At 36.8% G+C, this 27,479-nt stretch overlaps 1 protein-coding gene across 1 annotated transcript in view; it reads right to left on the bottom strand.

Moving 5' to 3' along the window:
- The window catches only part of Bche (butyrylcholinesterase), an 85,120-nt gene that overhangs the window by 52,414 nt on the left and 5,227 nt on the right, over positions 1 to 27,479 (bottom strand). The window contains exon 2 of the mRNA XM_005076132.3: positions 24,736 to 26,266. Within this exon, the coding sequence (XP_005076189.1) occupies positions 24,736 to 26,258 (1,523 nt within the window). The 5' untranslated portion in view covers positions 26,259 to 26,266. The remainder of the gene's footprint in view (positions 1 to 24,735; positions 26,267 to 27,479) is intronic.

The raw sequence follows: 27,479 nt of genomic DNA, 5'->3' as shown, positions 1-27,479 counted from the left end.
GGCATTACCGGGTAAGCCAAGAGCAAGTGGAAATAGAGAGCTAGCCAGTAGGAAGCCTGAGCCATCGGCCAACAATTTACAATTAATATCTGCTTCTATGTGTTTACTTGGGGCTGAAGGGTGGCGGGACCAGGCAGAACAGAAACTGTGTCTACAGGGCATTGTGTTCCTCATTATACTACAACCACATTTATTCTGCTTTCTGGTTTTCCACCTGCTTCACTGAGTACATTCCAGTTTCTAAATAAATTGTGAAAATACATATAAAAATTTTAACATGTTACTATTTTTTCTTTATAAATATGTGTTTGCATGTTTAGTTTTCTAGTATAATCACTGCGAGAATATGTCATGCTGCCTATCAATGAACTGTAAAATTATCCCTCTTTTAAAAATAATGGTTACTGAATCCTAGTAACACTGAAAATTGGGTTAGCAGTATATTATGTTCAAACAATTCATTCTTTTTTCTTTCCTTTTTTTTTTTTTTTTTTTGAAATGGAGTTTCCCTGTAGCTTTGGAACCTGTCCTGGAACTTGCTCTGCAGGCCAAGCTGGCCTCAAACTCTCAGAGATCCACCTGCCTCTGTCTCCCAAGTGCTGGGGTTAGAAACATGTGCCACCACTGCCCAGCTCATTCGAATATTTTGATTTACCTATTTATACTCAAATATCTACTGGATCAAAACTGAAAGAATAAAAAGTAACAAAATTGCATTTATTTTCAAAGCAAAATTCTGTTCTTATTGAATAGAAGAATAATGAAAAGAATTTTAATTTAATATTTAGAAGTAAGGAATTATTTTAATGTAATCCCATATACTTTTCATATATGCTCTGTAGTATCTGAAAGACAGAAAAATAATAAAATTAAAATAAAAATAGAAAATAATTGATCAATATCTTTGATAACATTTAAACAAATTCAGTTTACATCTAGTTTGTTGTGAGCCTAAGGAATAAAAAGAGTATTTGAAATTTAATTCGGTGAAGAAATTTTAACATCTGTGTATCATGAAAACTTCCTCATTTTTGCAATGTAAGTTTTCTTTAACATCTGCAATTATTTCCTTTTAATAAATGTAGGAGGTTTCCTATGCTACAAGGTCTGAGTAATTTGTTTACCTAGAGCTTAAACTTCACAAGTAAATAGTTTATTATGTGGTTATTTTAGGAATTGATTGTTTAAAAATGAGATCCATGCTTGCAAATTCTAATAGGGGTTAGTTTGAACATTCTGCAAATATTTTGGTTTCAAGTTTCTGTTTTCCTCTCATTCTTTATTTCAAGATTCAACATCTTTTAAAAATAACACTTACAAAATTTCATTTCCAAGGGGTAATCTTTTCTCAAGTAGAAATGAAAAGAGTATTCCAGAAACAATAAATTCACAATATGAAAAGCTAAGAAACTCCAGCTATGGGGGCCCCTGGTAATGGACCAGCATTTATACCTAGTATACAAATGGACACTGGGAGCCCATTCCCCATAGAGGGATACTCTCTCAGCCTAGACACACAGGGGAGGGCCTAGTCCCTCGCCCAATTGACGTGACAGACTTTGATGATCCCCCATAGAAGGCCTCATTCTTTTTTATGGAGCAGAAGAAGGATGGGAGTTGGTGGGGGCATGGGAGAATGGGAGGGAGAGGGAAATGTGATTGATATATAAAATAAGATTGTTTCTAATTTAAATTGAAAAAGGAAAAATGTAAAAAAAAGAAAAAGAAACTTCAGCTAAAGGGAATTATTCTTTCTTTCCTAATGTTAATAGATCAGATTATTTTGTCCATCAGTTTTAATTAATCCTTCTTTCCTAAGCTTCCCAAGACTCCTTGGAAATCTGAAATGCTCATGCTGACAGCTGTAGAGCCCCTGGAACATCTCGTGGAACACTGACCAGCAGCACTGAGTTGCTCGGTACCATTCAGTCCCTATTCTTCCATCTCCGCTGGGGTGATCACACTGTCTAAATCAATTTGCATTGCAGTGTCCTGATATTGATTTCTCTTTTTCTCACCGATATCTGTACACTTTGCTAGTTTTCTCTTTGATACTTTGCCTAGTTTGGATAAAACCCTTGTTCCAGGTGACTATTAGCTTAAAGTTGAGCTTACAGGTGCTGGCAAAACCCCCAAATAAAACAAGCATTCAGCTAAATGCGAAGGTCAAGTTTGAGGAAGTAGTTAGTGATAGAGTACTTGCCTAACATAAATGGGGACCTAGGTTTTACCCTAGTACAGCAAAGAACACACAGACAAGCAAAGAAGGAAGGACAGTAAATATTTCTATCATGTAACACAAATGATTTTTCCATGTATAATCTATCAATCCTCAGTCAGTCTAGCTGTCATTGTCATCATCTTCATCCTATATGTCATTTTGTGCAAAATATTGAATCCATAGCCACAAGCATGCTATGCTAATACTTTGCCACAAATATCCCTCAAATAGAAATATCAAAGAATTACTAATAATCAGTAAAGAACCTTCCAACTCCCTCTATGTGCTATAGTGAAGTTCACATGTAGAGTGCCATGAGGACTAGGCATGAGTCATTCTTCTAATCACAAAGCACAGGAAACAAGACTGTAGTGATTCCCTGGCTACAAGTGTGAACTATAAATCACATCCCTTAACAATCTCTAAGCACGTAAGCAATAGTAATTTATTGAACTTTTCTGCCATCTAACCAAGAAGGTACATATTGTAGGTATAGTTCCAGGATGAAAGCCTGAGACCATTCTATCAATGAATAGGTTGAGACATACTTGCTATAAAATTGGTTCTATTTGAATCAATCACATCTACTCAGCCAGCAAAAATAAAAAATGCAATTTAAAAAATGTGTTAGCCTCTAATTGTGATTCTTTTGAGACAGTTTGCTGTGTTGTTTAGGCTGGCCTTGAACTCACTATGTAGCCCAAGCTAGTTTCAATCTCATGATACTCCTGTCTCATAATTTGGAGCCCGGGGTTAAAAATGTGTGCGTAATGCCCGGCTGAGAAGGGACCAGGACCAGGCAATTCCCTGCCACCACATGGATCTCTGCTACCATGCTGGGCAACTTCTGGTAAGTTAGCACAAAAGCTCCACTTTCTTACATGGTCATAATCTGCACTGATGCTTATTTTTCAGTATAAGAATGTTCTGTGAAGAATTATGAGACATTTATTAACAGCTATTTCTTTTTATCTGACCTTTATATTTAAGTAGATTCCTATATTTTATGTGGCAATTCCACTTAAGCTGGGACGATGTCAAGTATTTTATATGTAGTCTCTCAGATATTCAAAACAACCCAGAAGAGAGAAAATTAGAACTCTTGATTTACAGAAAAATAAACTAAGGTGAAAATACATGAAATGGTTACCTCTTTCCCTTCCCCCAAGTGATACACAAAACAACTATTAGAAACAGAGCAAAGTTTAGAAAAGACGCAACTTGGTTTCTCTGCACACAGAATTCAACTTGAAACAATGGTTTATACTATGAGCTGCACAATCTTGAGCAATCTAGGCTTGCAGGAAGTACTAAGCAGGAAACTAAAGCGTGTCAGCAGCCAATACACAGCAACAATGCTGTGATAGGAACAATTCTGTATCTCAAAATGATTGATCCAAATGTTCTTTGGTCAGTATGTTCTTGAGCTATCGCGTCTTCAGATAAGTTAAGATTGTGTTTGCATATACATGAAGTGAAAAGCACCTTCACTGACGACAAGGATTAATCATAATCATATTCATTCTACTTTAAAATATTCTCAAGGGACATACTATTATCCTGAATGTTCAAGGATACATTAAAGACTACATGGTTTGTGGGACAAATACTGTGTGCCCACTTTCACAACAGTATGTGTATGATGCTGTATTTTCCCCAGCTTCATTTTTTAGCTTCATATCTTGCTGTAGTTTGAGACAATTCAATTCTAGAGTAATGTTGTTTGTTTTCCACTTTGGTCTACACTGACAACTATTAGTTTGCTCTCACAGTTACTGTGGAGGCAGAAATGTGAGACTTTTCTGGGCTCGTAAGTTCAAAACTACCTGTGCATAAGTGGTATTCTGTATTGGCATCTGGTCTTGCTAGTGAACCTGAAGAAGTAGCCACATCCTTTGGGTGTGATATCAGGTCCACTGACAAGGCCAGGTGCCACTACAGTATTCCATCTTAGAAGAAAAGAAAACAAGAAAAAGTCTCAGGAATTATCTTAGAATTTAGGACATGTGAAAAGTCCATGGGGCACAGTACATTTGTTTCCTCTGGAATGAAATGTAAAGTAAGTGTTGCTGTCATTTTTTGATGTGTAGAATACCCGAGTGCTCTATTTTCTCTTATGCTCCTGTTCCCTGATTCCTCTCCTCTACCCCCATAGTCCAAGTTACTGATAGTTCCAGTTCTAATAAAATGTCTTGAATTTTATCTAAAAGTGTCATTTTGTAAATGTAAATGATTAAAGAAAATGAGGCAGTTAGTTATAATAATAACACTAAACTAAATTAATTGCATTACTTTCACAATTCCTGCAATACACTAATGTGCTGCTGCATTGGTAATAAGCAATTCGTTCATGGGGAAATCTGAGCTTATTTTTACTCCTATAACAATGTTCCTTAAACCTGGCAACCATGTAGGAAAATACATGCATTTTGCTTACAGCTCTGGAAGTTTTCAGGAAGGAGCTAGCATCAGCCAAACTCTTCAGAGTGCGCCATCAGGAGGATGCTCTTATCACACAGGGCAAGACTGCTCCTGCAGCTTCGTCTCATGAAAACTTCCTAAGCTTCTGTGAGGACAGGTTGCTAAAGACTGGCAAGCAGCTTTTACCTCTTGAAAATACAGGTGTACTTAATATTGTCAGAATAAAGATTAATCTTAAACCTATGAGCTCTCAGATCAATCTTATCAAATCAAAGCCAGTGGTACTTTGTTCTCCCACGCCCCCTCCCAGCCCTTCTGATAGTTCTGCTTTCCCCTATTACTGCATTGTCTTTCCCCTACCCTTCAAGTGTGGAGTTAAAACTACCTGTTCCATCTACAAATGCAATAAGTGTTAGAAACCTGCTTTGTTCCTTATTAGAGACTATCTTATTTCTCCCAACTATTTTGCAAATTTCAAAATTCTGTCTCTTTGTTATATCAGTAACTTTAATATTTCATGCGTCTTACCATCTCAAGCACATCTGTCCTACATGGTCTCCACTTAATAAAATTATATCTTTGCTCTTTGGTGGCTTTTTAATTTTTTCTTTTTTATATCCTAGATACATTTCAACAGCAATTCCTGTTGGATAGTTCTTTATAGTATATTATAAATTTGACTGTTTTATTCCACTTGTGTTCAATCCAAATACAGTGATTTCTCACCTAGATTGGCCCTGTAGTCTTCTGGTATGCCTTTATGTCTCACTTTTGCTTCATTTTAACTCTCCACTAGACCTCTTTATTAATTTTATATCAAATGATGCCAAATAACTATGCAAAGTTATCATGCAGCTCAAATTGCAGTTTGGACATTTATCCAAGTTTGATGGGTACAGAAAATGTGCCATGTAATTCTATGACATTCTCTCCTTTTCTTCACATAATTCTTACAGCCATACCAGCTCTCTTCGCCCTGCAGCGTTCCACACTGTTTAACCACAGGTCTGGTTCTTGCTTCTCTTTCGTCTGACACATACTTTCACCCATGTAAACATGACTAACTGTCATTTGGCTTTATGTAACTTTAACATCAGATTTTCACATGGATTAAGATCTCTGGCCTTAACTGGGTTTAATGTTTTTTCAGAGATCTTACCATTGTAAGATATGCTGCAGTAGTCTTGGCTTTATCCATGGGTACATTCTAAGAACCTGATTTAATGCTACAGGTTGTGGAGAGTACTGAATCCTGTATCTATTTTCCCCTATACAATGTTTCAATTATAATTAGGTACAGAAATGCTATAAAGTTGTGGAAATATTATTTTAAGGTTTGTGACTTTTGTTTATGCTGCATTTATTTAACTCTGTGAAGCTGTGTTACTATACCCATCAAAAACCTGGTGGTCCTAATAAACAGCTGAATAGCTAATAGCCAGGTAGGATCAAAGATATGCAGTGCTGGCAGGTAGAGAGGATAAATAGAAGGAGAATCATGGAAGAGAGAACAAGGAGAGGAAGACATCAGGGGCCAGTCACTGAACTACCCAGCCAGCACAGAGAAAGAATGTAGTTGGTATAATTTAAGTTAAGAAAAGCTGGCTACAAACAAGCCTAGCTAAGTGTGGGCTTCACAACTTAAAGTAAGCCTCCATGAGTGAGTTATTTGGGAGCCAGGTGGTGGTCCCCCAAGAAAGCGAAAAAAAAGTCAAAAGAGTAAAATATCACACTATAGCAATCCAGTGATATTTTTATTTCCTAACAATTGCAAGGCTCTGAATTTGATATCTAACCTCACAGTAAATCAGGGTAGAGTAGGAAATTACGGATATTAGCTAATGACACAGTAACATCTTCACATTAATAATCTTAAATTGACAGCATCATAGCCCTTTTTCTTGTTGTCTCCATAGTGCAAAGAAGTGACATAGATGACTCTGTCACTATTGGCAGCATCAAGCTATGCTTACAAGGCACCCTCAGCACTACTGGTCTTGAGCAATAATTCTAAAGACTGAGAAAGTTAATAAAGGCCTACTGTGGAGATAGAAGTGCAGTTACTCTGGGCACTGGGAAGCAAACATGAATGGCATCTTCAGTAGGATAGAATATCATGCCGTTAGAACTTGAATTTTTGAAATAGCTACTTTCTTGAATTTTCTGTGAATTTAAAGGATTTGGGTAATTGCGGGTGGCTCATATTGCACAAAATGAAATCTTAGATAATATCTGCACATAATGATTTCCTGTCTTCCCCCCTTCCCCAGTTTTAGAGTGTAAGCTGAAGGTGAGAGTTGTCTGCTTACTGACTTCATTGTGTTCTGGTCTATTTATTTCTTTTTATTTTTTGCTGTAAACATATTCTTTCGGAGATACTTGATGGACATAGGATGTTTAAAAATTTGTTGAAGGACTAAATGGAACCTTCAAAACACAAATATAATGAAACATGATTGTACAAAAAACTACCATGATTAACTGTATCTATGAAAAGACATTTATGTCAAAAATATTTTGAAAAATTATGTAATTTTCATACTTCCATAAACCTTACTTTACTAGCAAAAATATGACTAATTTTATAAACAAAGTTGTGTAATAGAGGAAACCCATAATAAACTTCTACTGAAATGTGGAGAAACTCAAAGCAATTTCACTAAAATCTGAAACACCACAAGGTTTTTAACTCTCCAAACTTATTTAATATAGTACTTGAAGTCTTACATAGAACAATAAGACAACTGACCAAAGGGATGCAAATTGAAAAAGGAGTCAAAGTATCTTTACTTGTAGATGGTAACATAGTATATATTAGTGACCTGAGGAATTCTCCTGGGAAACTAGAAATCCTCCTAAACATATTCAGCAAAGTGGTTGTATACAAAAATTATCTTTCCTTCCTATAGACAAATGGGCAAGCAGTCTAAGAAAGAAATCAGGAAAATTACATTATTCAAAATAGCTTCAAATATATGTAAAGTATTTGGGGTTAGTCTTAGCAAACAAGTGAGATACTTGGGATTAAAACATCAGATCAATGAAGGAAGAAATTGAAGAAGTAAACAGAGTATTGAAAGATTTTCCATGCTTAGGGATCAGTAGAAATAACATAGTACCAATGGCCATTTTACAAAAAGCAACCTACAGATTAATCCCCATCAGAATTCAAACACAATTATTCAAATCTGGAAGGACAGTTTTTAGGCTCATATGGAAACACATAAAAATTAGGAGAGCTAAACAATCCAGAATAATGAAAGAACTGTTTTGAGGTATTCCATATCCCTGATTTAAATTTGTACCATAAAGATATAGCAATAAAACAGCATGATATTAGCATAAAAGCAAACACGTTGATCAATGGAATTGAGTTGAAGACCCAGACACACATTCACATACCTACAGATACTAATTTTTTTATAAAGAAGCCAGAAATACACAATGTCAAAAACCACATCTTAACAAAAGGTGAGGATATCAGACTGGATGGCTGTGTGGAGAAGAAGCCACATAGATATATATTCAATTGCTCTGCAAAAACTTCAATTCAAAATGGTTCAAAGACCTCAACATAAACACTGAACCCGAAAAAGTGAAATTAGGGCATAGCCTTGAACACAGGAAAAGACTTTCTGAACAGAGCACCATTAGCACAAACACAAAGAACAACACAGTTGATAAATGGGACCTCATGAAACTGAGAAGAAAAAAAAACGTTATTCAGAGAAATCCACAGCCTGCAGAATGGGGAAAGATTTTTACCAACGTCACATCCAATAGACTATTAATATCCAAAATATATAAAGAAAGCTAGAAACTTTATATCAAGAAAACACATAAACAAATTAAAATACAGAGTATAGGTTATAAAGAAAATTTTCAATAGAATAAACTCAAATGACTTAGAAATATGTAAAGAAGTGGCCAATATCAGGAAAAAGCAAGTAAATACTACTTTGAAATTTGTGTAACATGTGTCAGTATGGTGCAAGCTATGATCAACTGAGAAAGTGACAGGTCAGGCTGACAAGGATGTGGCATAAGAGAACACTCATACATTAGTGAACGAGTGCCAACTCATAATGTGGAAATCACAGTAGCTGTGAGTTTGCAATTGGGAGCTGGCAATTGTTCTACTTCAATAACCAGCTATATTAACTCATATGTGAATTGTAGACATGGAGCAAGGGAGTGCCAGCCTACGATCCCACAACTAGAGAGTCTGGGAAACAGGGAGGGCCCTAAGAGAGATATGGATGGTACCCAGAAGGGGAATGGGACAGGATCTCCTGAGAAGATTAGGAGCATGGAGAGAGAGGACAGGGAGCTGGGAGAAAGAGGGGGAAAATAGGAGGGGAGATGAGGACATAGGGGAGCAGGAAGTTTGAGTCAGGGGAAGAAAAGAGGAGAGCAGGATAAGAGATACCATAATAGAGGGAGTCATTATAGGTTTGAGGAGAGATCTGGCACTGGTGAGATTTCCAGAGATCTACCAGTTTGACACCAACTGGCAATCTAAGCACTAATGGAAAGGCTACCTTAAATGCCCTTCCCTGATAATGAGACTGATTACTACCTTACATACCATCCTCGAGCCTTCATCTAGTGGCTGATGGAAGCAAAGGCAGACACCCACAGATAGCACTAAACTGAACATCTGGAACCCAGTTGCAGAAAGAGAGGAATGAATGATGAGCAATAGGGTCAAGACCAGGCTGGTGAAGCCCATAGAAACAGCTGACCTGAACAAGCAGGAGCTCATGGACCCCAGACTGATGGCTAAGAGGCCAGCATAGGACTATTCTAGACCCCCTTAATTTGGGTCTCAGTGAGGAGGCCTCAGTAATATATGGGGCCTCGGTAGTAGATCAGTATTTATCCCTGGCACACAAATGGACTTTGGTATCCCATTTCACATGGAGGGATTCTCTCTCAGCCTGGACACATGGTGAGCGGCCTAGGCCCTGCCCCAGAGGATATGAAAGACTTGGAGATCACCCATGGAAGGCTTTACCCTCCCTGGGCAGCAGAGTGGGGGTTGGGTGGGGGGGTTGCAGTGGGTAGCAGGTGGGGGGTAGGGGAGTAGAGGAGGGAAAGGGAGCTGGGATTTAAATGTAAAGCAAGCTTGTTTCTAATTTAAATAAAAATTTTAAAGTATAAAAAGTAATAAACAGCTATATTATTCGTGGGGATATACCCAAAAGATGTTTTATCCTACTAGAGAGACAGTTAATAGCTGATCTCTTAATAGTCAGAAATTGGAAATAATCCAGAAGCCCCTCACAAGAGGAATGGATATAAAGAACACACTTTTCCACAATGGAGCATTACTCAACAATTAAAATGAGTCACATCAAATAATTTGTGGGCAAATGAAGGAAGTAGAAAAAAATCATCCTGAGTGAGGTATTGCATATCAAGAAATACAAATATTGTATGCATTCACTTATATGTGGATATTAGCTTTTAAGTCAATGATAACTGATCTACAATCCAAGGAACAAAAGAGGGTAGATATAGAATAAGGAGCACGAGGCACCAGATAGATATAATTATGTAAGAAAAATAGAATAGATACTTATGGATGGATGGATGGATGGATGGATGGATGGGAAAGTTTGAATTGGGAGGATCAGTAGGGATGGGAAGGGGAGAATGGGTAATGGTCTGAAACGTGTTGTCTTTGAAGGGTAGTGTGAAAATCTAATTCAGTAGGACCCTCCTAAAATATATACATGTATGAAAGCAAAGTAAATGAACTCACCAAATAATAGCAGAAACAGGATACTAACTGTCCATCTCTTTTCATCCGAGAAAGCATCCAGTACGGGTATTGGGTCACATCTAATTGAGTTATTGACCAAAGGGACTCCAAAGGAATCCCCAAACATTCCTGGCAATGACTAAGACTGTAAGTTGCTCTGTACAAATTGAGAGCAGGCCAGCCCCATTGTTGAAGACAACAAACAACTCATTGAACATGGAGCTGTGGTGCCTACAGAAAGCCTTCACTTTTTTTGTTACAGTGTCTTTGTTACAGGAAGCTGTTCTGAAAACTACCAAAAGAGAAGTGTAAATACCAAGCCAGCCACAACCCCTGTATCTACAAAGGCATACTGCCTGTAAGAAATATTAGGATACGGGTAGCACAAAGACTGAGGAAGTAACCAATCAATAACTACTGATCTGACTTAAGGTGCACCCCAGGGGATAGGACCCATACCTAATACAATATGGGTGACCCAGAACCTGAGACTAAGTAGACCTGGGTCTTGAGGAAAAATAATAGTGACCTAAAAAAATGTAGTAATGAAATGACTCCTAATGATTTTCTGTACCCATTGATCAATGCCTTGTTCATCCATCATCAGAGAAGCTTCCATGGGCATTAGATGGAAACAAATATACATACCCACAGCCAGATAACATGCAGAGTGAAAGACCTTGGGACCCTCAGCCCTGTGTGGGATGTTTCTATTCAAATCTCTCCCTCAGAGTTTAGGGAAGCCTGTGGAAGAAGATGCAGAAAAATGGAAAAGCCAGAGCAGATGCAACATACCAAGAAAAGAAGGTCCTCCGAATCAATTGAGCAAAGCTCGCTGGAGCTCTTAGAGCCTGCAGCAGCAAGTACAGAGGCTGTGTGGATCTGCATCAGGTCTTCTGTGTATATGTTATGGCTTCCAGAGTAGTGTTTTCATGGGATTCTTCAACATGCTTGTTAAGGGTCACTGACTCTTGTTCTTCCTGGGCTCTTGTACTTCTGTTTGTTTATCTTGTTCAACTTTGATTTGATAGCTTTTGTTTTAACATTATATTTTTACTTTGTATTTAAAAATGAATGAATGAATAAATTTAAACCTAGCCATGTAAACGGACATCTACATCTGTTGAGAGAAGGACAAATCCGTTTTCTCCAATGAAATGGAGCGATGTATATCAACAACTCCAGTGCAGATATCAAGTTCATGAGTAGTTAACCAACACGTAATGGGCTCCAAAGTTTTGTTTTGCTGTGGGTGTGGTATATAAGTGTGTGTTTATTCCATTTGTTTAAGATGTTTTTTTGTTTTATTTTCTTATACTTTGAATGGTGTTATATATTGTTTTCTAGGTTAGTGAGTTCTGTTACATTTACTTTTGTGTGTAGGGTTTCAGCTTTTCTTTTGGAGAAAATTTATGATGGATAGGAAGAAGAGACAAGTTGAAAGAACTTGGGGGAGGTCAAGGATAAGATCAAATTATATTTAAAATTTAAAAAGCAAAAAAATGTGAAGTTATAACCTCCATTAATATTAACACTTCATTTATTAAAAAAAAGTCAATAGTTAATGCCTCCAGGTTAATATAATACCACCTATCAGATGACATGATGTAAGAAAGAACCCACTAGGTTTGTAGACTTAACACTCTTTAGTGTACTGATCTTAGGTTTCACTGACTGGAAAAGGACATGGGAGAATGAAGAATTTCTTGATTTTCATCAGTCTCTTTAAACACAGTTTAGACAGATCCATCTGTTAGAAATGTGTGCTTTTTTATACAAGAAAATAATAAAGTCACATGCGACTACTGCATTTTTTGCTGTATCATATTCAAATGTATCACTTTGCATATGCCTGATCTTCTGTAATCCATGTGTATGTACATTCCTCAAATAATCATTTCTATAATATAGCATTAATTCTAATTTTAAGAACAATGTATGTACAAATGGGCTGAATGCTATATACTTTTAAAATAAGAAATATTTTGAGAAATATAAAATAACTAATCACATTATTCCAAGTAAACGGAAGCAACAAATGTTGGTTTCTGGTTTAAGAGACCTCTTGTACTAATAATACAGCATCATCCCCTCCTGCACAACAATAGTGTTTCTGAAATATTTGTCAAAGCATATTTTATTTTATACCGTTCTTCATGGATCCAGTCTCTGGAGCAGGGAAACATCCGACTCTCCCCCTTCTCATTCTACTATTATTGATGGTAAAATAGCGATTTTCTTTGAAATAGCTCTCCAGGCAATGTGAGCTAGAGTTTAAATTGTCCTATAATACAATTTGTCCTTTTCAAATAAGTTCTATTAATGCACCAGGGTTTTTTTTTCCTTTTTTTTCTTTTGGCCTACATTTAAATTCTATCTGTTACAAGTACTACCAGGAATGCTGCAGTTAGCATTTATTGTTTTATCCATTTCTATATAATCCCTCACCTAATTCCTAGCGGGATAGAGAGCTGAAATAGTAAAATGCCCACCCTGTCAATATAGGAACAAAGCATATCCATGGAAGTTTCAGACTTGGTCTTTTTGCAAAACTATCAAAATGCTCTTTTAGGGTAAATTATGATAATATACCACAAATAATTATAGAATCAGAGGGTAAGAATATTTTTCTTCAGTCTGGAAACCACATGAACTATTATCTATCACAAAATCTAATTATAAGTCTGATAGAAATTGGACTAGACGGCCAGATGACAACCCTTCACAAACTTAAACTCATCTGCACATCTCATAATGTCTAATTTTAGTCTACTCTCTGCCATTATCTCTGAAACATTAACTAGGGTGGCAATAGCATGCTAACATGTTAAATTACAAGTCTGCAACCAAATGCATTTTCTAAGTCCACTTAATGAGTGCTTTTAATAATTCATGGTAAAGGTATAATACAAGAAAGGGAAAGTACTGGTTCATCTTTGTTCTGTCGCCGAATAGCTCCAATTCACTGTTCTTGCACAGACCACAATATTTGTGTCTAAAAATTAGGAAGTTTCAATATTTCATCATTTCTTCATAATACCATAATTCACAATAACACATTCCGTACCTTGTGAGGCTAATGCTACCGTTTAATTTATCTTAAGCTAATTAGTTTCTCCTCAATTAAAGGCACCTCCTATTAAGGTTTGTTTTGGTGTTTTAAAAGGCGTTCTACCATGTATATAGTTTTAGCTAAAAAAACAATAATAATCAAGCAAAATATTAAGTTGAAAGTTCGCTTATTGCTAAAGGAGTCCATGTTACTATAGGATCTTCATTGTGCAAGGAAAGTAACACTCCATCCTGGTTAGACGGCTTGGAGAAACTCTTCAGCTTTCCCTTCATCTTCCCCATTTTATGCTAATACAGTGAGCAATTGCTTGAAGAAAGCAAAGCAGAGCACACACACACACACACACACACACAGCTTCAATTTGCAAAATAAGTGGAAAGACTATGATAGTTATACCAATTACTTTCGTATATACAAACTAATAAATTAATAGACAAAATATTAAACTATTTTCATGTTACAAATTTTAGATTATACAGTAATATGATTTATTCCTGATTGTGTATATGAAGACTTCTTTCTGAACGTGTATGAGGTGTGTATGTGTGTGCGTGTGTGTGTGTGTGTGTGTGTGTCTGTGTTCATGTGCAAAATCTTGGAATTACAAAACAATTTTATTTCTCTCTCATCCATCAAACCTCTAATTTCTAATATTATATTAGTATATAAAAGATTGCTGTCATGATTTGAATGAGAATAATCCCCTTAGGCTTGAATATTTGAATACTTGGTCCCTAGCTATTAAAATTATTGTGGAAAATGTGTGTCACTAGGGGTAGGCTTTTAGGTTTCCAAGGAGCACACCATTTTGAGTTAGTGATCTACAGTTCATGGTTGTCTCTCAGATGTAAGCTCTTAGCTAGTTCACTAGCACACGCTTGCCTGCCTGCTGCAATGCTACCCTTCAGTGATGGTCACAGACCCTAACCCCTGAAACTCGAATTCCTAAGTAAATGCTTCAATAACTTGCCTTCATCATGGTGTCTTTACAATGCAATAGGAATAAGTATGACAGTTGCATGTTTTATTTAACAAAATATGGTTTCAACGTTTAATGTAATCTCACCATCTTCACATTAAAAAATCAAGAACTGTATGTTTATTTTCAATTGCTTTCAAAGTCATGGAAATCACATGTTAAGAAATACATTTTAACTGCTATTTAGTAAGTTATTCCTTTTGATGAACTTCAATGTAGTAAGACAACACAGCAAGTGAGTAAAATGGTGTGCTCGGTGACCACCAACAAATATGCCTTAATAGAATTTAAATGTACTTTGTAAAGTACAGTTTTGTTCCCGTGATTCTAAAGTAAAAAATGATGTGTCAGAGCATTAATTTCTAACAAAAACTGTGGGGAAATACTGACTTCTATTGATGAAACAAGGAAGCAAGATAACTCAATCGACTTTGAAGGATTTTTTTTTCCTTTTTTAAATTTACATTAGAAACAAGCTTATTTTACATGTCAATCCCAGTTCCCTCTGCCTCCCCTCCTCCCCTGCCTCCCACCAACCCCCTATCCCATGCCCTTTCTGTTCCCCAGGGGGGTGAGGCCTCCCATAGAGGATCTTCAAAGTCTGTCATATCATTTGGAGCAGTGCCTAGACCCTCCCCCGTGTGTCTAGGCTGAGAGAGTATCCTTCTATGTAGAGTGGGCTACCAAAGTCCATTCATATACTATGGATAAATACTGATCCACTACCAGAGGCCCCATAGATTAACCAGACCTCCAAACTGACATCCACTTTCAGGGGGTCTGGAACAGAAACAGCTAACTTGAACAAGGGGGAGCTCATGGAACCCAGCTTTTGAAGTTTTTTAATTGCTTCAATGTACAACTGAGTAATTAAATAGTTCTACATCAGGGAAGTTAACATGTGCTTATTTGGAGGGGGCAGAGAACATGTTTAATATAAGAACACAATAAACATCTATTTTATGCCTAGCAGGAGAAACTACATTTTTAAATAAAAACTACAAATGAAAAACCCCTTTTAAAAATAAAACATGTTTTAATATGCCAATAGGTTGTGAGTTCAGATGGAGGAACCTCTTTCCAAAGAGATAGAGCAACAGAAACTGTAATTACAGGTAACTAAAGAATGAGTATCTGTGGGGCAGGATCCCAGAGCAGAAGCAAGGAGACATGGATACATCCAAGATTTCTTGAAAGGAGCACCCCGTAGGTCTTGGCTGAGTACTGAGTTGAGTATGTATAAGGTATGAGTGTGAGTGATTAGTCAGAGAGACCACACCACAGGAGAGAAAATGGAAAAGAGAAAATACGAACTGGAAAATTTCTGAGTGCTAATAAATGAGTTGTGAAAAATTTGGCTTTATCTCATTAATATTCCATTAATACTTAAGTAGAATACTTACAGTAGGAATAAGGAACCACTGAGGTATGACATCTTGTTACCACAAAATACCTGTAAACCCAATATCTGTTATATTTTCTATGAGCATTGGCTTTCTGAAATTCAATTCCTGCCAAGTTAATAAGCCTATAATTTTCCTGACTTTATTTGGATTTAGTATAATAAACCATACAACAAACAGCTGTACTTTATAAGTATCTGCCAAGGGACCATGTGTAAAGCCTCTTGTGCTGACATGTGCCATGAGGTAGTGCTAGAATCTTTAGAAGCTGGATCAACTAAGAGGAAGGTCAGTACTAGAGGTTTGGGTTACATTCTAACAAACTGACCAACTACTTGGCAAAATAACTTGAAAGAAGGAAGGATGCATTTTGTTCCTGGTTTCAGAGGATCTAGTCCATGGTCACATGGACCCACACAGGTAAACTGAAAATGTGCAGTATATGAGAGCTTAAACTTAAGACCAGAAAGAATTCAGAAATATAAGAAATGCTGACATTCCACCCTTTTTCATACTGTGTTTGGCCTGATCTTAACCACAGCCCATGAGATGGTGCAACCCATACTTAGGGAAGGTTTTGCTCTTCATTTAATCCTATCTGGGAACAATGTTAAGAACACACCCAGAACTGTGCCTCTGGAATTCCCTTTGTGATTCTAAATTCAGTTAGGTTAAAAATGAACTCTAACTGTCAAATCTTAAATTGGAAGTTGGTACTCCAACTCTGGTTTTCTCTTATTTCACTTTCTTTCTCTCATGAGAGGAAACTCTTTGATTTACAATGTGCTCCACCCCGATACAATGCCTTGATATAGTCTCCAAAGCAGCAAAGTCAACTCCTTTACTCTGTCCTGTAAGATGATTATCTCGGGCATTTGCACCATGATAGAAACCTAACTATGACATAAATGAACACATATAACAGAAGAAAATGAGTTTAAACATTATTTGAGCTGTACATTAAGTAAAAATGAACATTCTAGTGGGCACACATTCTCCTGATCTTTGTAAAATAAATGTTTCCCTGCATAGAAGTTAAAACTCTATTCTAAACTTAAAAATTATGGTGGATGATCTTGTACTTCCATGTGTACAGGTAGTGTTAAGACAACTTGGCTAATGGGAGAGAGAGATGGAGAGGAGACAGAAATATGGAGATAGAGTAGAGACACAGAGATGGAGAGACACATGCAGAAAGAGAACATGAGCTTGAGAGGGAAATCTACATGATGGAGATACATTGAAAGAGATAGGATAGAAACAATGGGGGATGGGTTTGATTGAAATGCTTCATCAGCTGTCAAACAACAATAATATTAATTTTCAAAAGCAAGAAATTACTCAGGGTTGATCATACTTATGTATTTAGGAACATGTTACAATAAGCAAAGAAAAAGAGGCCATGGATTCGAGTGTGACCAGGGAGGAGAACATGGAGAGAGTTATAGAAGAAATTGGAAGGACAGATATGATGTAATTCTATCATAATTTTTAAAAGAAAAAACATACTATGAGTACAAAAAGAGAAAATTGCTAAGAAAAAATTAAAATGGGAAAATAGAAACTGATCCATAATGGCCACAATACTGAAAAAGAGACAAAAAATGTTAAAGCAATAGTTTAAGGTATTTAAAAAGTAAAGCATATGTTCTTAAGTAACAAGCACAACACTCCTAAAACAAAACAAGAATATGTAATTTAGAATCTAAACTAAAGTTAAGTGAAATAAAGGAATAACCAGATGAGCAAAGGCACAGGTAAAGCAAAGACACAGTGTGCCTGCACAGAAATTATAGCTCATCTGAAAAGTACAAATATTTTGAAGCAATAGAAATTATCCCAGATACGGACAATTAGGTCTACAAGGAACTGGGAGTGAAAGGAACTCAAGGAACAGCTGATATACTACCAGCATCAATTTTTCTCACATAGGACAGAAGATAACAAGTTGGGAATAATGTCAGTGTACCCTACCACCCATATATTCAGACCTTAACAACATAGATGAGCTATGGGAAGTCAAAGACAAAAATAAAATATTAATGCCAAACAAAAGCACTTTTAAGGATCTTTCCTATAAAAATGTAACAATAGGAATACAGGCTTACTTCCCATCCAAATAGAAACGAAACGGAAGGGCCTGGATTGGAATGTGTGGAAGTTTGAAGAGGTATGGCCTCCATAGACTCATGTGTTTGAATGCTTGGCCAATAGGGAGAGGCACTATTAGGAGGTGTGGCCTTTTTTGGAGTGGGTGTGGCCTTGTTGGAGAAAGTGTGTCACTGTGGGGATGGCTTTGAGGCCTCATAAGCACAAGCTAGGCCCAGTGTGGCACACAGTCTCTTTCTACTGCATGAGGATTAAAATACAGAACTCTCAGCTTCTTCTCCAGCACCGCATCAGCCTCGAAGCTGCCATGTTTCTCACCATGAACTTAACCTCTCAAGTATAAACCAGCCCCAACTAAATCTTTTCCTTTATAAGAGTTACCTCACCCTCCCTGGAGATACCAGTGGGGATTGGGTGGGGGCTGGGGGACCTGATGGGTGGGATGGGGGAGGAGGGGAGGGAGAGGGAGCTAGGATTGACATGTGAAGCAAGCTTGTTTCTAATTTAAATTAAAAAAAGAATAATAACAAAAAAAGAGTTGCCATGGTCATGGTATCTCTTCACAGCAATAAAACTTTAACTGAGCTAGAATGCATTTTTCAAACTGATAAAAATAAATAAATAAATAAATATTTTGATGTCCTCAAAAATGTTTCTCAGTGGTAGCAAAACACAAGTAAATTCAAATAAAAGAAACCTGGGAGCATTTATGCTAAGCCAAGACATAAAATGAGATATTCTATAAGGCATTCTTTGTATGCCACAAGATAATGTGGAGGAATCTTTGAATTTATGAGGCATTATAAAGAAACATTGAAATGGAGCATATTTGAATGAATATAAAAGACTATTCTTATTTTCTTTTATATATTTACTTATGTACAATAACTATTTAAAACACACATTTAAGGATAGTCTTTAACATTTTTGTGAACATGTAAAAAGAGGAAAGAAAATAAAGGAAGAAGACACAACATTATTTTATATGCTTCTTGCATTTGCGAATTTATGAAAATGAATGGAAATTATTAAGATGAATTGTTAAAAGGAAGCATTCATTTGAAATGTCATTGTAAATTCAAAAGGGAACCAAATTTTAATATAATCAGGCAGTTATCAGAAGCAACTGTATGCCCTTAAACAATTATTGAAAAAACCTAGAGGCCAATTAAAAATACAATATAAAATAAAATATATTAAAATATTTACTAAATTCAAATAAGCAACAAAAATAATGTGGATAGATAACTTATAAAAAGAGGTTGATAAAGATAGATTAATGATTACATTAACTGAAAAATAAATTAGTCATACTATATAAAAGGTTACTTTAAGTACTTACCTATATCCTGTGTTATTAAATATTTATTCATTTTTAATATCTACGTATGTGTGCCTGCATGTATGTATTCACACCATATGTGTGCCAGTTCCCATTGAGAACAGAACGAGGTGTCAGAGCTCTTGGAACCAGAGTTACAGGCAGATGTGTGCCTCCTGCTGTAGCTGCCAGGAATTGAACCCACAAGAGCTCTCAATTACTGAGCCATCTCTCCAGCCCCAAGTAAATGCTTTTAAAATATAGATAGGTTGGAAATTAAATGTGCAACAAAATGTGCTATAAAAATACATTCAGAGAACTTTACATGTCTCAGTATTAAAATAAACAAACTCAGAGGACTATCCGAAATTAGTAAACACTCAATCAGAGATGTAATAATAAATGTTCAGGGAACTTGTATCATAGATTTGTACTCTAAAAGGAAAATTATTAATAAATCATTGCTTTGTCCTCCCATATAGCTGTTAATAAGTGAATACTATCCCATGGTATTAATACACATACACACAGAAAAGCACTAATACACATAAAATAAAAATAAAAAAATCTAAAAATTCATAGCTACAATGTGACTTACTGCAAAGAATAAATTGTCATCACATCCACAAAGTCATATTTATAGAGATTTTGTCATCTGTCTTTCATGGTTATTAAATGGGCAAAGAAATAGGTTCTTTCTTAGAAAATGGAGAATCTGAATATTACATGGAAAATAATTAAAATATTATTTTTCTGTGCTTCAAACTATCAAGAGATACACTTACTAACTCAAAGTCAAGATATAGGCTAGAAGAAAATATTAAAACACCCAGAGCACATTCACTAAATCTATGTCAAATAAACCCACCTAAAACAGACCCTTGTAGTTTTAACTCAGTATTTAACTTGCAGCTGTTACTGAGGAAGTAAATTTGTTTCCCTGCTTAATACCAGGCAGCAGCAGCTCACAAAAACCTGTGTCACCAGTTACAAAAGACCCTTTGCCTCTGACTTGCATAAGTAGCTGAATCTTGTACTCAGGCAAACATGTATACATATAAATGCATATTTTATATGTGAAGTGTTACAGATGACCACACTTGTGCTTGTACACACACAAGAGAGAGAGAGACAGAGACAGAGACAGAGACAGAGACAGAGACAGAGTTAAACCACTATGATGCTATGATGTTCTGGAACAGAACTGGAAACTACAACAGAAAAAAAAAAGCCTGACTATTCCAAGTATCTTGAGGATACAGAGTGCTGAAGCCATGAAATATCAGCAATCCCTGTGCTCCTTCATTACCCAAAGGGAGAAATATAACACAAAACATTATGCAAAGACGTTCACACAAACAGTTCATAATGCTCATGAGCAGAAAAAACCTTTTAGACAGATCATCAAAGTGTAGTCTGATCTGTGAGAAACAGAAGCCAGTTGTGTGAGAAGAAAACGGAGACTGTGGAAATGGCTCTACTTATTAAAAGCGCTACTTACTCTTCCCTATAACCGCAGTCCCTTGTTTCTGATGCACTCTTTTGGCCTCCATGATCACAAGGCGTGTGTAAGGCTTATATCCGAGGACAAAATACTGCACATAAAATAAAAGTAAATAAAGCATTTCTAAAAGCAATAACTAATCAACACAACAGAAAGAAGGGTTCTACGAGTGACAGGAGAAACAAATATGGAAGCAGGGGTGAAGGTAAGTCAAGGCTAAGGAAATGTCATAGGGAATCACATTGTCACACACACCTTAAAAAAACCTATAATACAGTGCTGGAGGGATTGCTCAGTGGTTAACAACCCTGGATATCCTTCTAGGCTGACCTTCCCGAGGACCAGGGTTCAGTTCCCAGCAGCCCACAAACATCTGTAACTCCAGTTCTAGGGGAATCTCACACAAATGCATATAAAATAAACTAAAATCTATAGTACACATGCACATGAAAGCACACACACACACACACACACATTAAATGAAATGTCTTCATATATACTGACTCTTTCTCTAAGAACCAAAAACAATCTAACAAAAACACCTACTACACCAGGCATGAGAAGCTCCCATTAGAGTTGTTGATCCTACTACAGCCATATTGGACAGAGCAGAAGTTGTCAGATTGAAGTTTATACAGTATACTGAACAGGCAGGAGAAATAAATAACAACAACAATAAAAAACATGCAAAAGAGACAGAGTTGTAGGATGATGAATTATAGACATTAACCAGAGTTTATTGAACTACATATGAAAATTATATTCCAATGAAGCTCAGAAGCAACACACATATATTTAACTAGCATGCAAGAGTAATTGATTAGAAAAGTGGTGGGAACATGAAATCCTTCTTCCTAAATGATAGTTACAGTTTCAAGTCCTATTCCACCTCTCTTTAACATAGGCTAACACATGAAGTTTAACAGAAAAAAAGAGCTCAGATCTCTGAATGTGAGGGAGCTAATTTTTCAGGGGGCCACAGCCTACTTTTCCGTTCTAAAAAATACATTTTGGGAGTGTGGAGAATATTCTAAATCTTGGTGTTTCTAACATTTTGAAACAGTATGTGTTTGTTTGGGGAAATTTCCTAGGCATTATATCATGCTTGTGACCTACTGGGCTCCACACAATACTCAGTATCCTCTTTGTCCAGCGGGGTGGTGCCTGAAGCCAAGTGTCCACTCTTGAGAAGTTTAGAATCAAAGCATGTCAACCTAACACTTGATCCCTTTGTCTTCAGTGAAGTTACTTAAGATTACCATTCATTGTCAATTCCACTGGAAATGTGCGCGACATATTTTTCCTTTGCCTAACTACAAACATGGACTCTGAGAAAAATTTCCTTACTTATGAAATGTATTGTATGGTTATCCTACTTTGCAAGGTTATTTTAACTTTTACATTGTGTTTAAAAAGTTTCATCGTATACGTTTCCCATTAGAATTAGTAAGTCAGACTTCATTGATTTCCCAGAAAACAAACCCATCAGGGAAGCACTTAATTAGGGTTAAACTATTCCATTAAAGGTCAAAGAGTCTTTTCTTTGATCTGATGCTATGTGTGTCATAAATAAGACATCAAACATATTCTATTAACACTTCAATGTGAACAGGGGAAATTAAACATTTCTTAATGGTTTTAATATGAAAATATGAACTGCTTTAAAAATTACAGATATTAATGGCATGAAGGACTGTTTATCTTTAATAATTTATAATTTTTAGAACTGTAAGAATAATTAAAAGCAAATGCAAATGACTCATTGAGGACATAGCCTTTGGAGGAAGAGTTTAAGTAACTCTAACATAGCCTTGAGCAAAGTTTAGGCTCATGTTGAGAATCCAGATAATATAGCATAAGTAACATGTGGAAAAATAAATATTTCTAGGTCTCATTCAGCAGCTAACCTTATATTTATTGTGGTATACCTATTATAGTATTTTAATGAATATCCCCACAAACTAACATTTTTTCAAGAAGCTAATTTAATACAATTTAGAAGGATTATCTTATAATGAATGGCCATATATAAACAAGTCCATAACTTATGTGAGAGTTACATGTGTCTGGAGCAACTGCTCTTAAAAGCCAAATACAGGCTAGGTGAATCAGTGTATTTAGTCTGGACCTGTCAATAAAAAGAACCTGTGTCATTGAGGAGACAGGAGACTGCCGAATGACAGCCATACAGTACAGTGTGCTTTCCTGACTCAGGCATTCCTAAAATACATGTGCTGCCAATGGCTAAACCCTGTTGACTGAAGCCCATGGTAAGGAGAATGAAGAATGTAGACATGCCTTCAGGCTTAGCAGAAGGACTTTAATCTTACAAAGAGTATATAGGCTGACACAGTGGTGGGGGAATAATTGCTAGTAACTCAGAACATAAAGCGATGCACAGCATCATGAAATGTGATGAAGTCTATATTGAGGATAAAAATGAGAACTAGAACTGGGCAAGATGGCCCAGGAGTTAAGGGCTTTGCAGGCAAACTTGCTGAACTCAGTTCGATCCCCATGACTCATGATGGAAGGACAGAAAGGACTCCTGTGAATCATTCTGAAACCTCCACATTTGCACAGGTGGAGACACACATATACACAGCAGACACACAGTCTAAACAAACAAGAATGTAATAAAATCAAGAATTTAATACTATTACCAATATTCTCTTAGCTTATTGAAATACCAGTAGTTGTATTAACAAATCCATCTGGTTACAACTGATATAGGTACTCATTTCAAAAATATATTTTTATTCCTAATTTTATTATTTACATTAATATACTCAGTTATTTGGTGTCTATATAGTTTATAACCAAGGTTTTATTTTTACACAAGAAAACACATTCCAGAACCAGGCATTTTTGAGATTTAGACAGAAGGGTTTTGAGATGAAGGCTAACTTGGGTTATATAGGGAAAATCGGTCTTAAAAATTAGAAAAAAAAAGAAAAGAAAAGGTGTATTCCAAGAGATTATAAATGCTTCTTGGTTTATAATGGAGTAATCTTCTGATAAATATATTGCAAGCTGAAAATAAACTTAAAGGAAACAGTGCAGCTTAGCAAGGTAGAATGCCAGAAGTGTTGGCTGTTTGCTTTGCTCTGAAGTGTGTGGACTGGAGCTCTGTTCTCACTGCCAGCGCTGTCCAACATCCTCAGAGACTATCATTCCTCACATTGCTAGCCCAGAAAGAGATAAAGATCCAAAGTATGATTTCTAGTGAACAGTACAAACTCTGAAATATCCTACTGTAGAAAAAGCATTAATGGAATCACCTGCAACTAGGGATTGGCCTATACTTTATTAGGACTCCAGAGCAACATCACAAAAGTAAGACCAAAGCTGACCACAATACTCTCCCAATGGTAAACCAATTTTGGTAAACATGGGGGACCTCAAATCTCAAGTAAATCAGATTCCCTAGAAGGTCCAACAAAATCTTTTAGAGGAAAACAGCTAAATGCTGAGAGCTATGAGTTCTGAGAGGAAGTAATTCATCTTCTTGCCCCATTCGTATTCCTAAGAGGGACATGTTTACCCCTGTTTGAGATGCCACTGCCCCAGGTTTTAGACAAGACACATTCCTCCTCTTACTTAAACCTGGTAACCTTAATAAACGTGTGGGTTGAAAAGCATTTTCACTATTGCAGTTCTGATACAAGCATTTATTTCTAAACGTATTTACATCCTTAAAGTATTTTGTATCGTTTTGGAAATGGAATCAGAACGTAGTTTACAGAAAAATTCTCTGCTGATTTTTCTTAAGCACTGAGGAATAAAGAACTGAAATTCGTCACATAATAAGACACAAAGGCAGCTTAGGTACAAAGAGAAAAACTCTCGAAATGTTTCTATGATTTTAATGAAGTCTGCGGTAGAGGTCAAGCAAAGTTAAGCAAACCAGGTAACAATTATAGAAATTAGCACTTACCCATATTTTGCAAAATTTGCCCACAGCTTCATTATGGATCGACTCAACATTTCCTCAGTTCTCGTATAATTAGCTCTCCGTTCCAGAGGTAAGCCGAAGACAAACTCGATTTCATAGCCATGCATCACTCCCATCCACTCAGGCCAAGGAACTTTGGAAGATCGGTGTTCGAGATAGTAGAAAAAGGCATTGTTTTCAAGGTCTGAAAATGTCTTGGTAAACTCCAACGCAGGGCAAATTATGTTGTAATCTCCAATAATATCGTCCAAGGCATCTCGGTAGACTTCCGGCGTCTGGTCACCTAACCAGTCCACATAGTAGAAAAGGATTGCTTCCTTGCCCAAGCTGCTCACTCCTGGGAAATACATATTTAATCCTTCTTGGAATTCCCTCCGAGTGATGAGACTGTCGTTATCTTTGCTGAAACCAGGAGCACCATACACTAGAAAAGCTGTGCCTTCATCTTTGTTAACACCCACTAAGATCTGAGTTTTTTTCACTTGTCCAAGTTGGAGCAGTGTGTGGGGCATATCAGTGAGAAAATCACCATCTACCGTTGGACCGAAATTTATCGCTAAGAGGGAATCAGAGGGGACAACGAACCTTTCATTCACCAGAATTTCCTGAGAATCTTTATTTTGAAGGCATTCAATCATCTCCGTGTCGTTCTCCTTTGAGCAGCCAGTAAATTTAGCTAAGGCCAAAGTCCCGTTTCTGGCTTCTTCAGGAGACTTCACTGCCCAGGGGGTATTAGAGGACCCACTTTGCAGAATGGCTCTGGTAAACAAGGGGTAGCTTTGGGGACAAAGCAAATGTAAGCTCACTGAAGCTGCTCCTGCACTTTCCCCAAAAAGTGTTACACTTTTAGGATTCCCTCCGAAGGCGGCTATGTTTCTTTGGACCCATTGAAGTGCCAACTGTTGATCAAATAAGCCCACGTTCCCCGGAGCCTCAGAATTTCCAGGTAAAGCTAGAAATCCAAGGGCACCTAACCTATAGTTCATTGAAACTACAATAACTCTTTCAACCCGTGCTAGAAATTTCCCATCATAAACAGGCAGAGAGGACGTCCCAGTTTGAAAGCCACCACCATAAACCCATACCATGACAGTGGCATTTTTCGGTTTGGGTGCTGGAATCCAAACATTCAGATACAAGCAGTCTTCACTGAGGTTCGTGTTCGGATTCCACATTTCTGACCCGGGGAAGCCTGGGAAGGTTTGATCTATGTTCTGATAACACGAATTCGCATATTTGGTAGCATTCTGAATGCCAGACCACCTGTTTAACGGCTGTGGCTTTTTGAATCTTAGCCTACCAAGAGGAGGCTGTGCATAGGGGATCCCGAGGAAGGCAGTCACCGTGCCACCCAGAACAGGCAGGCTGAGCCCCCGTACTTTTCCACTCTTGGTTGTGACTACGAAGTCTTCTTCAGTGCGTGACTTCCCAAAAAGCGTGCAGAGCGCAAGAAAGCACAGGCAGAACTGGGACTGCGTGATGGTGGTGCGCTGCTGGGTCGGCATGTTGATGTCTAATAGAAAAGTAAGCAAATATGTTAACAGCCACGCAGATGCTGTGTTATGTCCCAATAGTGATTATTCGCTAAAATAACAGTAGTTCCTATTTACCCTGAACTTATATGACATAATGAATATGTTACCAAACCAAGGATATGTATAAGTACTAGGAGGGAAATTGATTTCTCTCCACTTAAAAGAGAAAAATACAGCAAGGAGAATATAAAGGATCTTGCCTTGGAAATACTGTTGTTAGGAATCTGTAAGAAGTTTCAGTACCATAAAAAGGTAGTTTATCCCAGATACATATGAGCCACATCAAATATGGAATAGCCAGGGGTGAACATGTCATGAGTCATTTCTACGTGTCTTGGGGAGAAAATACAAGCATGCTATTTCACAAAACTCTGATGTCTGGTAAGAACACCGAAGAATTTGGAAGTATTGATCATTACTATCTTCCTATGTCCCGTGATTCTTTTCATAGCCTCCCCTGTATTTTAAAAGTACATTTCACCTCTATACAATCTAACTTTATCCTCAAAAGGAAACTGAGACTTTTTTGTAGAATATTAAGTACAAATGAAGTAATTGCCATTTAGTCATGAATATCAATACTAACAAGCCCGCTTTCACTCTGGTTATTAAAACTAGCTTCCTGAGGTGTGCTACCGGGACAGTTCAGGGAACTTCTCTGAAATTAATTTAAGATCAGTTTTTTCTGCCTATATCACAATCTCCTTGGTGGGAGACCCAGTTGATATGTATGTGAGATGATACTGATTTAGAAAGAATTTCTACAAAACTAGCAACAATTAATTTGTAAACTGATTACAGCACATGTAAATAGTTAAATATGTCAGCAAAGTCATGGATAATAGAGTTTTTTACAGTGTACAAAATCACTGAAATCAGAGAACCGAAGCTGTGAAATTACTGGAATAAGTGGAAGTGGTGATAGTAATCATTTAAAACTACAAAGTGAAATGTATTTAATACTATAGTGTAGATGGTACTTATTTAAGGCCATATGGAGACTCTTTGGCGTGATCACAGTTTATTAATATTCACAACATCAACATGAGTTTCTGTGAAATAAAACTTTCCCAACTCCATGTGATATAAAGGAATATAAAAACATAATGCAAATATCATTAAAAAGAATCAATGCCCTTTTTATACAGCTGCAAGAAGCACAATTAAAATATTCATTGAGAAGCACTGATT

The sequence above is a fragment of the Mesocricetus auratus genome, unplaced genomic scaffold, assembly GCF_017639785.1.
Source record: "Mesocricetus auratus isolate SY011 unplaced genomic scaffold, BCM_Maur_2.0 Super-Scaffold_100009, whole genome shotgun sequence".
In the NCBI taxonomy this organism is placed as follows: domain Eukaryota; kingdom Metazoa; phylum Chordata; class Mammalia; order Rodentia; family Cricetidae; genus Mesocricetus; species Mesocricetus auratus.
The sequence above is the reverse complement of the archived record's forward strand: the minus strand, read 5'-3'. Positions and strand labels throughout refer to the sequence as shown.